The sequence below is a fragment of the Cydia strobilella genome, chromosome 1, assembly GCF_947568885.1.
Source record: "Cydia strobilella chromosome 1, ilCydStro3.1, whole genome shotgun sequence".
NCBI lineage: Eukaryota > Metazoa > Arthropoda > Insecta > Lepidoptera > Tortricidae > Cydia > Cydia strobilella.
Window position 1 is genome coordinate 29000168 of NC_086041.1, and position 15091 is coordinate 29015258.

Below are 15091 nucleotides of genomic sequence, written 5' to 3' on the forward strand. Positions count from 1 at the left end.
AGAGATGATTTAGGGTCTCCGAAAGTCAATATCCTGTAGGTATAATTAAAATATTCATTTAAGAAAAGAAACATACGAGAACCGAAAGAGGTGTCTCACTGTAATTATACTCAAAAATAAAGTTACTAAATATAACACCGGCTGCATCCTAGAGTTGAGCAGGCAACCTAATCCTAAGAATTGTCGCATGCACTAGCTTTTACGAAAGTGACTGTCTACCGAGAGGGGAGATTACGAGTATCTTGTTCCTTATTGGGATTAGTACGGTTTCCTCACGATGTTTTCTTTTAGTCGTTTTCAAAACATTTAGGTAGCCACGTAGAAAAGAGTAGTTACCTACTACTGAGTGACTATTGATAAGATACTTCTCAACTCGTCATCTCGCCTTGGCATCACGACATAATTATCAATGTCGATAACTTGTTACCTACCTTTTTACCTTGTCACACGGTATTAAATTAAGTTAGTTTTTAAAATGAGATTGAAATGTTGTCCTTCGTTTGCTACTAAACCAGGGCGTAGTTAAACTCTACATCTTCTTTTTTACTTACCCATGTCCCATAGTTTCACAAGTTACCGCTTTAAATTTGCGCATTTTAGCATTTTTTTATTTCAAAACAGTCATCAAATATTTTATTACCTACGCAAAGCAATATTTCAACGTTTCATTTCGCAGTTCAGAGAAGGGTAAGCTAGGAGATCACTCCTAGGGAAGATTGAGGCCAATTTGACCCTATCCCGAGCTTAATTAACGTGCTCCCGAAGCGAATATTAAATGTTTGCAAATAAACTTATTTGTCCGACTGTCGACTGTACGGCACAGTGTGAATGGACCGCAAATCCACATTAATTCCGACCTCGAGACCTTTGTTCCGCTCCAGGTAGCTTTGATACAACCATAACAGATATGGGTGCAGATTCATTATATTCGTAATAGGTACGAAAATATTATGTAAATAATTTTAGGTACTTAATAAAAGAAAGGCTTAACTAATCATTCGTAGAATGTTTACATTCAAAAGTACACCAACAAAAGTAGTTGGTGCCAACCAGAAAAGTTCCGAGACTTAGCAATAGGTTCAACCCGCCGATTATAGTTTTGTTTTAATGGCCTCTCAGGGCTCTAGACGTTCTCATTCAAAATGGATCAATGTTCGCAACATAAAATTAAAAATATGTTTTCCATTGTCCAGCGCACAGCCGTGACAGTGCACATGTATACTTATCTCCCGATCGCCTCTTGCGCATGCGTGAGACATCGCGACGAGATTTAAATTTAGCCGAGTCGCCGGAATTTGCTGGCCTATTTCGATTCCGCCGCAAACGGCAAATTTTAACTGACTTCAAAGTTCCCTTATCGTTATTTATTGCCAAATTATCTTTAAAAGTGGATAATTTATATGGTAGTGCTGTATTAGGCCGTGTAGGCCGCTGTGATGTGTGAAGAGAGGACTCTAGTGTTGCGTGCCGACTAGGTTATAATCAGGTGACAGAGATGCGTCCAGCGTTTGTGTTAAGTGTTTTGGTGTGGTTACTAGTGCAAGGTTTGTAAGCGAACGTTCTGTTTTAGGTACTTATTTAGTACCTATTTTGTTTTTAATTTGTTGTTTTAAATTTCGTGTTAAAAAGTTACCCTCGGTAGTTAAATTTAACTAAACAAACAATAATAAGTATCGCAAATAAAAAGCTAGTAGAGACTACCTATATCAAAGAGAAGTAGGGGCAAGAAAATAAATCTTCTAAATTTCCTTTGAAATGGAAAGACTAAATGAGACATCGTTTGCTACTCATGTAGTTTACTTGTTTGTACAATGTCTGTAATTTGTTTGTAGTCTTTATAAGATAATGTTACTAAATTCAACATAAACGAAAAAACACCGGCGCGGCTGGGGGCGACGCGACGATAATATTTTTTCCTGTAGCTTGCCGGTTTCGCATCATGTGAACCAGTGGAAGCCTATTTATGATCCCGCATATTGTTACGAGTCTTGGGGTCTAGTTATACTAGAGACTAACTCAAATACCAGCTCGTGAAAAGTCTCGATCAAGAGGAATGAGCACGTTTAACAATCATCTTACGTTTTATTGCCTTTTAATCGCTATTCGTAATAACGACATTGGAAACTGTAGATTGTTAACCGAGGGATGAAAGGCACTTATTTCTGCCGGGGTACTTTGGTGTTCGAACGTAGTGAGAGCGCCAATGGTCAGAGGCTGAAATGATGCGTTTCACCCGAGTTAAACACTCTACTTTTCATTTCGAATTCAAGGAAAGTAAAATGCATGTGTTTTTTTAAAAACATGACATGACGGCCGCATTCTATCACCGCCCCGCTCGCCATCGGCAGGGTGTTCATCCCCACACCCTAGCACCTAAATGGTCGCGTACTTGCTTATCATTAAAAAATTGAAAAATCGTACTTGGAACGTAAAATGCTCTATTGCAGACACGTATCATTTTCTGCACACCTTTTAGAACCTCAATGACCCTCTTTCAGAGTATGAGAAATGAAAAGGAATTTTACAATTCATGTGCTCGAAAAGTGCGTTTCCTATGGAGCCATATCATGCGGAAAGTACTACTTTTCCGCAATGCGTTAGTGCGGAAAAGAGCACTTTTCCGCACTAGTGCTTTTTGTTTTCAATTTTTTAATAATTAAACTTATTTGCCATGATATGTTTTTTTATTTACTCGCACAATGCATAGTAAAACATTGTATTACGTGCGTCAAGATGATTTCCGACTCGTATTCCTTTATACACTCGCTCATTTTGCTCGCTCGTTAATAAAATTCCACTCGTCGGAAATCATACACTTTCCGCACTTGTTGCATAAAAAGCTATTGTTATTAAAGAGTTACAAAACAAGGGAGGCGGTAAAAGCTTTATTTATTTATTTATTTTGACAGTCATTTTTGAAGTCGTGTCAAACGTAGGATTTTTAGTGTAAAACACGCATTTCCACTATATTAGGTATTTATTATTTACGTTCACTTCTAAATAGCATCAATTAGTGGGGCAGTGAGTAGGTTGGTATTCATTTTATATTGATTTTTAAATAAAAGCCAATATTATACCTATAGGTTAAATTAATGATGTTATTCGTTAACTTTTCTCTAATCTAATATGCCATTAACCATACCATAACATAAAACGTTGCGTTAAACGTAAATTTAAATATTGATAATGATATTAAGATAACGTTAATTTAATTGGTCCAGTCAATATGTAAAATGTAATGTGTGTGTATCCTTATCCTTACTCAAAAGTAACAATGACATTACAGTCCCAAAGAGATTTCCATACACAGATTTGTAAATAAAAGTTATCACTTCTGTGACAAAAAGTTGACAATTAGTGTGCATATAATATAAGCAATGACTATATCATACAGGAACCTAAGTATCAAAAAGAAAATACCTTATTCATGCGGATAAGGATTTCAATCAGAAAATTAGGTCTTACTTTATGGTTATGTCCACATGAGAGACGTGAGACTGAGTCATATAGCCTCACCTATAACACAACTATTACCGTAATACCGTACCGATTATCGATTATTCTCGACAGAGATGGACAAACTTTACGCAAAATCATCAGGGTGCGTAGCCAACAAGCCTATCGTTTACTCTCCGCGACCAAAACGCAACTGTCACTGTCGCACTAATATGGAAGAGTGATGGAGAGACAGAAAGCGTTTCGTTGTTGTAGCGAAATCGATTGTCACCTTGGCTAGGCACCCAGTACTTACATGCTATTTTGAATAACGACAATATTGATTTAGTCTGCCTCTATTTGTGTTTATTTTTGGGACTGAAAGATTCCAGTTATACCTAGAAAAGGCCGCATAAGGCCCGCAAGCCGCCGTATGCCGCCCCCTGATCTAGTAAACGATTAAACGGTCATCAATTCTCAGATTCCATAATATGTGTGCGGATCCGCGACCTGCGGGTGCCGGCGCACGTGGCCGAGGGCTCGGAGGTGGTGCTGGGCTGCATATTCGACATGCAAGGCCATCGGCTCTTCTCCGTCAAGTGGCTGAGGAACGGAGAGGTCTTCTACCACTACAGACCCGGAAGCGGCACCTACAACGTGCCAGACACTAGGGCCTTCTCAGATCAAGGAGTATCTGTTGATGTGAGTACATGGTAAAATTAAAAGTCCGAGTATTCTGAAAATTGAATGAATTCGATTTGTTATGATTTCAAGTAGGTACCAAACGGTTTTATATGTTACCATATTATATGTTACCACTAATGCTAATATGCCAAAATCGGTTAAAATGCTCATTTAATACATAGACGCAGACAGCCGCAGAATGCCCATGCTAATCGCTCCTACTCAACGACTCGCGAAGGCCCGAAAGTCTCTCAGTGTTATCGGGCCAAAAATATACAACAAAATTCCTAATGACATTAAATTTACAGAAAGCGATTCAATATTTACTAAAAAACTTAAATGTCTACTCCTTGACCAAGCATGTTACTCTATTGATGATTTTATGAAAGAGATTATTTAAAATATTATTGTATTGACAACTATTGCACGATGATTATTTAAGAAATTGAAAACTTTGACCAATGTATTTTATCAATCATATTTAATTGTATATAACTGTCGTATTTCAAATGTACCTGTGTGACCTGTAAAATATTTTTACCAATAAATAAACTGAACTAAACTGAACTGAAGTTAATGTGCAAGTTATCCGATTGCAACATTTGCAACTGTTAAAGTAGAAAATTATGTAGTTAAGATACATTTTATCAGACAGCATATCTTTTTCTATTTAATACGAGTACATGCATACGTATCAAATTGGCATGCAGATATTTGCTTTTGTTTTATTTCACTCTTATCGTACTTATTACTAATGTGCATTTCTTAACGTTATGTATTAAAATAAAGTCTAAATAAATTGTATATTTTTCTCTTAAGCTAGGAAAACACTGTGGCCTTGTCCCACCGTCCGCTGGTCCCTGAATATGCGTCCTTGCCTCAAGACAAGACTAAATACCGTAAAATTGACGTTGTTTTAACTTACCTCTGTTCTAACTCGCCTCGGTCTCCCCTAACGTTAGAAAACGTCAATATACGTTACTATCCTGCCTAAAACCGGAAAAAGCTTTTGTAGTTGCCAAATAAACATTATCATCTGTATAACAACATGAGTGCAATAAATTACTTGATTACTTGAAATATTTTTTACTAAATTAGACACTACGCTGGCCCAATATTACAGGGTTCTATGTTTCGCTTTTATCGAATTGAAATTTAAACTTTATCATAGTGACATTAAGTCGAATTTCAACTATCTTGAAAATGTAACATAGAACCCTGTAATATTGGGCCAGAAATTCGTTAAATTTAAATTTGTTAATAGACGCCAGTAACTAATTCAAATGCATTAACTCCATATTTTATTGGCACCACTTGGGAATGGTCAAACATGGCTCATGCAGAAATATAGTAACTACCTAGTACCTACTGCTTTCGAAAGAAATTATTAGTTGGCAGTGGCACATGGTTTGATGTTATTATAATACCGACGTTGAATGTAGTGTTAATACGAATATGCCTATCTTACTTAGCAGCACCATAATTATCAGTAACGTAATTAAGGTTAGGTAGCCACAGAATTGAATGATACGCAGAGGTAATATCGCCACGACGGAACCATATTTTTATAACAGGCCGATTTTCTTGTATTTACGCGCGCAACACACGAAAGCGTACGGTTGAGGCTAAGCGTATGCTGAGACGTAGGCGACACGAGGCGGCAGAACGAGCAAGTATAGACCGTCCTTTAGCTACGCACGCTGCAGCGTCCATAATTTACAAAATCTGCTCTGCGCTGCATGAACTGCATCGCATACGCTTAGCCTGACAGTGGCGTTTTGAAGTTTTGTCTAAGCGATCCTACCTATATTTATCAACTCTGGAATAATAGGCAGTATTTTCATCTGTGGCCAGGTGTCGCGGTCGAGCATGGAGACAGTTACGCTGCTGTTCATGGGGCGCGAGTCGGCGGGCGAGTACCGCTGCGACGTCACAGGCGAGGGGCCGCTCTTCCGGAAGGATTCCGCCAAAAAAAACATCACGGTCGATCGTAAGCATAATATTCTCCTTTCTTAATTACATCGGGCGGTATGCTACATACAATAGCTGTTGCTAAACCTGTATCACTGTGTAAATCCAAAACGGGCAATAAATTAAACCAGATATAGAATTTTTTAATACAGTTGCTCAAAAAGTGCTACTTTACGTAGCTGTTTAGCGTGCGGAAAGTTGGTTTTCGCGAACTAGTGCTTTTTACTTTTCCAATTTTTTTGAATTTATTCTTGTTCCAATTCGTGACTACTTATTGATGAGTGTTAATATTAGTTTCTTTTAAACGTCGTAATCAACATAAAAACCTACTGTTAAAGTAAGAATACGAAAAATATACATATTTCATATTTTATTACTTACCTCTTCATCATTATAACACGTCTATTTTTTTTTATATTGAATATTGAAAAACCGTTCTTAATAAGTTGTCTGAATAGAACGGAACGCCTGTCAAAGAAGAGGCGTTTTTTCTTTCTGCTTTAAGTTTCCAAAGGCAACATTCGATATTGTTTTTATAAATGTACGATACACAAATAATCGTAATTAACGATATTTGGGTAATAATAGTACAATGTTTTATATTTACAATTGTTTCTGTCTTATAGTACTATGTACATGCATTTAAAAAAAAATCTTTCATTCCAGCTAAAAAAACACCTCTTCATAGAGTAAATCATAGAATTAATAATATAAAAGTTTCGAATTCCTTACTTGTTGTTTTTCTTATTTTTTGCAACTGTATTAAAAAACGTCGTTCGATACACGTGCGGAAATGTCATTCTTCACTTGTCCCGAGTCTTGCCAGATATCTCGGTACTCGTGAAATAATGACATACTTTCCGCACTAGCATCGAAATGTACTATATCCGTCTAATCATTAATTAAGAGGTTTTTTTCAGGGTTCCGTACCCAAAGGGTAAAAACGGGACCCTATTACTAAGACTCCGCTGTCCGTCTGTCCGTCTGTCCGTCCGTCTGTCCGTCTGTCACCAGGCTGTATCTCATGAACCGTGATAGCTAGACAGTTGAAATTTTCACAGATGATGTATTTCTGTTGCCGCTATAACAACAAATACTAAAAACAAAATAATATCAATATTTAAATGCGGCTCCCATACAATAAACGTTATTTTTATGCTGTTTTTTTCCGTAATGGTACGGAACCCTTCATGCGCGAGTCCGACTCGCACTTGGCCGATTTTTTAAGTTACACTTTATCAACACCCCGTAATTAATTTTTATTAAATTTACCATGCTGCAATGTAATGCAAATATTAATCTAGAAACATAAAATGACATGACATTACGGGATACGAGCTTTTTAAAGTAACTGTCAATATGTCGCGGCCAGATCATAGATTTTGATCATTTTATGATATGCCATCTTAGAATGATGTGGCCACTGATCAATTCATGAACGATTGCCACATCATGAAATGATAAATTCCAAGATCTGGCCACAACAGATAGGCCAGCCTCTGCAGATACATGTCGAAAAGACGTTAATCTATAGAACATTATCCTCTGTTCCAGTGGTACCTGAAAAAGAGCCTGAAATTACGGGTCTTCAGGAGTACTATGACGTGGGTTCACCTGTACTACTGAATTGTACTTCGACGGGCGCGCGTCCCGCTAGTCGGGTGCAGTGGTTTGTGAACAACATGCAAGCGCAGAAGTACCACGTGCGGGGACCGTGGTATCGGCGCTCGTTACACCGACTGGACGCGTACGACACCACGGTTGAGCTCTCTTTCGGAGTGCGGGAGTCGCATTTCTTAAATGGAATCATGAAATTAAAGGTGTGTGTTTTTAAATTTATGAAAAATATGCCTTCACTTTTGTAGGGCAGAAGTGGCCTTCAGGAGCCAGGTCTTGAACAACACTAAATATTATTTTAATATTTTCGGAACGAGTTTTGTGCGAGAATAAAAAATTTTAAGTGATAAACATTGATTTCCCGAAACCTACAAACATTTGACTCGTATAAAATTCGCTCTGAAATTACCGAAATAATGCAAGTGGCGCTTTAAAAAACTGGCTCCTTTATTCTCCTTGTCCCCTATTTGTATAGAACCTTACTTGAGCTTTTTGGGCAAAGATATGTGGTATTTTCTATAAAAAGGGCCCTTATTATCGATGGCGCTTACGCCATTATAAACGATGCCCCGATATAAATACAATGCCGCGCGACGCTGTGCGGCGTAAGCGACATCGATAATAAGGTCCTTTTTCATAGAAAATGCCCCATATTGTTTTACATCTTACGTTTACATCTTCTTAAATTCATAGGTATTCCGTATTATTTACGTTTTGAGGGCTGATGGGAGCCTGGGGTTCGCTTGACAACTAATCCCAAGAATTGACGTAGGAACTAGTTTTCACGAAGCGACTGCCATCTGACCTAGCAACCCAGACGGGAAACTAGGCCTTATTAGGATTAGTCCGGTTTCCTCACGATGTTTTCCTTCACCGAAAAGCGACTATTAAATGTTATTTCGTACATAATTTCCAAAAAACTCATTGGTACGAGCCGGGGTTTGAACCCGCCACGTCCGGATTGGAAGTCACACGTTCTTACCGCTAGGCCACCAGCGCTCTCTAGGGCTATACCTAGTTATAAGATTTTAAAACTAATATTTGTATGTTTATGTAAGTATGTACCTAATTATACCTAAATATAATGTACATGCACAGTGTGAGGCAACATTAGCGCCATTATATCGCAAGGAGGTGGAGCTCAAATACCAGAGACTCCCGCGGACCAGGGGAAGCATACTCATGGAGACCACAACGAAGTATCTAGAGAAAACCACTGAGGAACGCTGTACTGACGCCATCACTGTGGAATTGGACGAGCCGCCGCCGCACTTGGAGCCTTGGTCGATTGAAACACCTGATCCAGGTAAGGTTTATTTATTTATCTTTTTAAACTTTATTGCACAAAGAAAAACTTAATGTACAAAATACGAACTTAAATACCATGAGGAATTTTCTACTAGTCAACCTTAGGGCAAAGCAGAAAAGATTAAAGAAATCATTATTAAAATAAAATGAGACCACACATATAAATATTACCTAACATAAATTGCACCGTATTTTCCAACTATAAATTTGTAATATTAGGATAAATGCTTGGCAGAGGGAACAGTCTGAAAATCAACGCTGGGCTTCACCAGCTGACCTAGCATATGTTGAGACTGGTATCCTTTTACAAAGACACTAAAAAATCTACTAACTTTAGTTTAAGTTACGTACACCAAAATGTTTCTGTTTTTTTTTTTTTCATTGCAGTATACTATTTTGTGTTTGGTAATAAACGTATATTTATTTATTTTATATCTATTTATTGAGCTTACTGTGGGACTAGGTCGATTACTTTAATACAGAAACATACATACAACATCTTATCCTATCTTATATCTATAGGTATATCTTATGTCTCGTGAGACAGATACTTAATACCTACCGCTCGAGCGAAAACTTTATTAGTTAGGATTTAAAGGTTTGTTTGCCCGTGGTACTTTATAGGAAATATTTTTATCTTATGCTGGGAGATTAGTTCTTTTTCTAAATTATAAGAAAGGGTATACTCAACATGGGCTTATAGTAGTTTAACATTCTAAACTTTCGCGGTTTGAACACATATTAAATCACATTTACAAACGGGTCTATCGCGAATTTATTTTGTTACCTTTATTTACCGACGTTTCGACACAGGTTTCACTGGTCGTGGTCGCGGCTAACTGACGTCCCAGCAAAATGTCAAAACAGAGATTTGTGTGACTACCCCACGAAAAGTGCATTTGAAGTTTGAGGTAGACATCACATTTTCAAACCACCTACTACACATAAATGTTAATTATTGTCAATACCCTGAAAACCTAGTGAAACCTGTGTCGAAACGTCGGTAAATAAAGGTAACAAGATAAATTCGCGATAGACCCGTTTGTAAATGTGATTTTATAGTAGTTTAGTTTGAATGGTTTAATATCTCTAATTGTGACTACAGACGGAACCTCTTGAACGGTTTATTATTGAATTTGTAATTTTGTATTCGAATTTAGTGGTAGTTTGAATTGGCCACCATGTCTGCTTAATTTAAAATTGTAAAGCGAATTATAATTTCAAGTTATTTTGTTCTGCTACGAGTATAAATACCTACTAATAGGAGATTTAAATAAAGCACTTTGTTTTCTTTGGGACGACATCATAACGGAGTACTTAGTCGTTTTAACAACATCAGTCAAATTATTATGCATTAGGAGTCAGAATATACAAAAGGTATTGGTCCCAATGTTTGATATCTATTTGATATTAAAACGTAATAAATATAAGAGCCTCGGTAGAGAGTATCATTTCGTTCCATTTGGAGTTGAAACTCTAGGTCCATGGGGTCCCAGCGCGCATAAGTTGTTTGCAGAAATCGCGAAGCGTCTGGTTGACGTAACTGGTGACCGAAGAGCTGGCGGCTTTCTCGCACAACGTATCAGCATTGCGATACAGCGGGGAAATGCCGCCAGCATCCTTGGTACAATGCCTCAAGGGCCTATTTTAGATTTAAGCTAGTTATTAATTTCGTTTACGTAGTACCACTGTATATATCTTGTATGTAAATAAATGAATTTGATATATATCCTTGTCATACTTAGGTATATGTTAGGTCCACTAACAAGAATATTGAGGAGGAATCGCTTCGTAATATATTCCTTTATTTATATACCAACCACTATGCTGTCAATGGTAGTGTCATTAGCATTACTTAAACGTAATAACATTCTTAGTGATAATATCGGAACATAATTAATACATATGTACAGTATAACCAATTGTGTCGTTTTCAAGCAAAAGGTACCACATTGTCGCTTGCCATAAGGACGCTCTGCCAGGTTTTTCGTATAAAGATACAAGCAATTTTCGTCCGGTAAGCGACAATGTGGTACCTTTTGATTGAAAACGTCACAATTATATTATGTAAAATACATAATACTTAATTTATCTTTCAGATGGCGCCACGCTTATGGGATTTTCCGTCAAACTATTATACCTCTGCATTTTATTAAGACTATTACTTTAAACTTTTATATATATATATATATGGAATTAGGGATTTAACTGTTACTTGCATACCTACAAGTTTCTATGGTACTGTTACGCCGACAAAGTCGTAAAATAAAAACTAGAAGAATTTTCTTCGTTTCAACCCAGCGATGTTCAACCCTACAATGTGGGGAGTCGTTGGATAGGACTTTCAAAATGAATATGGGTCGTAAAGAACCAACTTTTGAAAAAAAAATATTTTCGAAAATAATCGCTGTGAAAGAAAAAAAATGGTTCCCACCCCTCTTAATTTTTGAACCATGGGTCCAAAAAATACGAAAAAAATCGTGAAAATAAAGCTTAGTAAAAGCTTTCAAAGAAAATTATAGCCAACAAAATCGGTTGAACCCTTTTTGAGTTTTTGCAATAAAACTATTTTGACGGACCCGTAACTACGGAACCCTACACTTGCCTACACTGAGCATGGCCCGACATGCTCTTGTTTCTTAATGCATTTCGTTTTGAAAGATATGTATATCCTGTCCCTGTGGGTAAGTAAAATAATATATACCAATTATTAATATAAAATTCACAAGATATACCTACGCTCACTTTGTATAATTTTGAAAAATATAAGAATTTTATTGTATAAAACCGAATTGTATAATGTTAAAACGTCGAATTTGTTTTTAAATAATATTGAATATAGATAATTTCATGTTATACAAAAGTTAAATTTCAAGTTTAGTCGAACGATTAGTAACCATATCAGTTACTAGATCTAAGAACATAAATGCATAATAAATTCCCTTAAGTTAGTTAACTGTTGAATAACTTCATTCTGGCGCTTTGCCGGCCGCTGCCGCGGCATGCTTGCTCGGCTCGCGCGCTCTTTGTTCGCAGTTACCTGCTTTATAGTATAGAACAACCGGCACAAGCTACTAATTTAGTTTGTTACATGTATGATCATATGTACAAGGGCTGCTATGTATCCGGAAAAGCAAAAAAATAACAAAAGTCTATCATTATATTAATTATATATGCTTTTATTGTTTTTATATTTGTTAAAACCACTTTAAATAGCACTTTTTCCATTCTGATTTTGGTATGCAAATAGTGCATTATGTACGCAAAAACGGCTTGTTCGCGATGTTTCCTTTTTTTAACGGCCAAATGTTTATGTAATATCTTACAAATGCTCGTCATACTATGCCCAGCGGCGCCTCTATCTCGCGATATGTACTAAGTATGAGGATCTTGCATTATGAGTGCGCGTACAGCATCTATATTTTGTGGGATAACAGCCGATTTGGAGCGTATTTTCTTTTAATCGTCCGTAAGCGTACAATTAAGTTCACTAAACCATTGATACACATTGATCTTCGATGGAACTTCCTCCCCAAAAGTCGGAAAAAGTCGATCAATGCATTATTTTTGAGTTAATTAACGCCAAATCGTAAAAACAATCAATTGATAGAAATAATGAAACAAACTTGATAGTTACTTCCAAAGAGTTCCATTTTTATATGTTGTATATAAAATAAGTAGCAGTCCTCGTATAATTTGGAAGGTGTTTCTGTCATGTAATTATTATGTTCTATATAAGATATTTCAAAATATATCTTTATTTGTAATAATTACTATAAGTGATGTGTGTTATACAAAAATTTGTTTGCCAATAAAAACTATACAATATATTAATATATACGAAGTATGCTAGATAATTTCTACCATACATGTACGTTATAAACATGTATTTTTGGTTGGTATCCCTAACGTGTTATGGATGTAAATGATATTGAAATTAGACTAAAAATTTGGTATATATTATAAGACGCACGCATGCCCTGTGTCACATTTAGAGATATGAGTGTTGATTGAATAAAGATAAATTATGTGTATTGTACATACATTCATTCTGATTGTGATAACCACTTATTTTTAATAAAATAATAAAGTATTCATAGTCGTTTAGTATTTGTCATAATTATTATGTATTATGGTTTAAAGTAAAATATATTTTGTTTTGGAAAAATATTTTACATGTAAATACCTCATGCTTTTTGCTGCATCATTTACGTAGGCACCTATATTCGCAGTTCAAAAATGATACGGGACTATCATAAGTATTTCATGAGCGCACCCATTAATTCAATGAACAATAGTATTTTTTTAAAGTCTGCCGTGCTCGAAATTCAAATCCATATTGCATTTTACCGCGGTTTAACAAAATGCCTAACAATGACAAGAGAGCGAGTGAAATTGCGGTGTATACGAGGCGTTATTTATTACAATGCCGATGCCGGCCACAGAACGATATGCTATTGACTTTGTCACCAATTATTCGGTTAAAGGTCCTTTTTAGGGTTCCGTACCCAAAGGGTAAAATCGGGACTAGGGAGTAATAGTACTATGACTCCGCTGTCCGTCTGTCCGTCAGTCCGTCTGTCTGTCACCAGGCTGTATCTCAAAAATCGTGATAGCTAGACAGTTGAAATTTTCACAGAATAGATGATGTATTTCTGTTGCCGCTATAACAACAAATACTAAAAAGTACGGAACCCTCGGTGCGCGAGTGCGACACGCACTTGGCCGGTTTTTTTTTTTAGTTTTTCGTAAATAACTCTTAAACGGTGGCCAATAACAAAAAATGTTGCTGAACGTAAATAATCTACACAAAATTTTCTACAAAAAAGATTCTACACCCTATTGGCTAGGATTAATATTAAAAAAGAAATTAAAGAGGGCCTGTTAATTATAATCAATTCTAAGGTTCTGTTTTTTCAGTTTTTAGTATGAGTTTAAAGTATGACCTGTAGCAAAAAATGTTGTACATAAATAATTTACATAAAATTTCCTACAAGAAACATGTAGTACATTTTTCGCTGGGATCAATATTTTAAAAAGATATTAAAGCGGGAAATTTAATTATTATTAATTTTAAAGTCCCTTTTTAGTTTATCGTAAATAACTCGTAAACGGTGGCCCAATAGCAGAGAAGTTTCTGATAAATAAGTAATGTACATAAAATTTTGTACAAAAAATATTCTGAAAACTTTTCTAGGATCAATATTTAAAACGATATTAAAGGAATAAAGTTAATTACAATCAATTCACAAGTCCCTTTTTTTACTTTTTCGTAAATATCTCGTAAACGGTGGTCCATTCCGAAGAAAATGTTATGCATAAATAATTAAAATAAAATTTTCTACAAAAATGATATACCACACTTTTAACCTACGATCAGTATTTAATAAGATATTAAAGAGGGAAAGTTAATTATAATCAATTCTCAGGTTCCTTTTTTAGTTTTTTGTAAATATTTTGTAAAGTATGACCCATAGCAATAAAAAAATCTTAAACAAATAATTTGCATACAAGTTCCTACAAGAAACATGTGGAACACTTTTCCTTAAACCAATATTTATAAAACTATTAAAGCGGGAAAGTTAAATAATGTGTAGAATTGATTATAATTATAACTTTCCCCTTTAATACCTCATTAAATATTAATCCTAGCGAAAAAGTGTAGATTGTTGAAAATTTTATGTAGATTATTTATTTATCAGAACCATTTCTGCTGTGGACCACCGTTTACGTGTTATTTACGAAAAACTAAAAAAGGACTTTAAAATTGATAATAATTAACTTTCCCGCTTTAATATCTTTTTAAAATATTGATCCTAGCGAAAAATGTACTATATGTTTCTTGTAGGATATTTTCTCTAAATTACTTAAGTATAAGTTTTATTTTGCCGAAAAAAGGAACCAGAATTGATTATACCTTTCCCTCTTTAATATCTTTTTAAATATTAATCCTAGCCCTGGGTGCAGAATCTTTTTTTTTTTGTACAAAATTTTGTGTAGATTATTTACGTTCAACAACATTTTTAGGGTTCCGTACCTCAAAAGGAAAAAACGGAACTCTTATAGGATCACTCGT

General features: G+C 35.7%; 1 protein-coding gene across 1 annotated transcript; it reads left to right on the forward strand.

The window, feature by feature from the left end:
* The first annotated feature begins 1093 nt into the window (after positions 1-1093).
* Positions 1094-10134, forward strand: LOC134755782 (uncharacterized). Its single transcript, XM_063692421.1, has 6 exons — positions 1094-1544; positions 3917-4137; positions 5974-6109; positions 7645-7910; positions 8806-9013; positions 10121-10134. The coding sequence occupies exons 1-6, from the start codon at positions 1496-1498 to the stop codon at positions 10132-10134; spliced, it is 894 nt and encodes a 297-aa protein (XP_063548491.1). The 5' UTR covers positions 1094-1495.
* Positions 10135-15091: the final 4957 nt, after the last annotated feature.

Coding starts and splice junctions, on each gene's coding strand:
- LOC134755782 (XM_063692421.1), top strand. CDS start 1,496: ATGCGTCCAGCGTTTGTGTTAAGTGTTTTGGTGTGGTTACTAGTGCAA. Junction 1,545..3,916: donor GGTGTGGTTACTAGTGCAAG/GTTTGTAAGCGA, acceptor ATCAATTCTCAG/ATTCCATAATATGTGTGCGG. Junction 6,110..7,644: donor AAAAAACATCACGGTCGATC/GTAAGCATAATA, acceptor CCTCTGTTCCAG/TGGTACCTGAAAAAGAGCCT.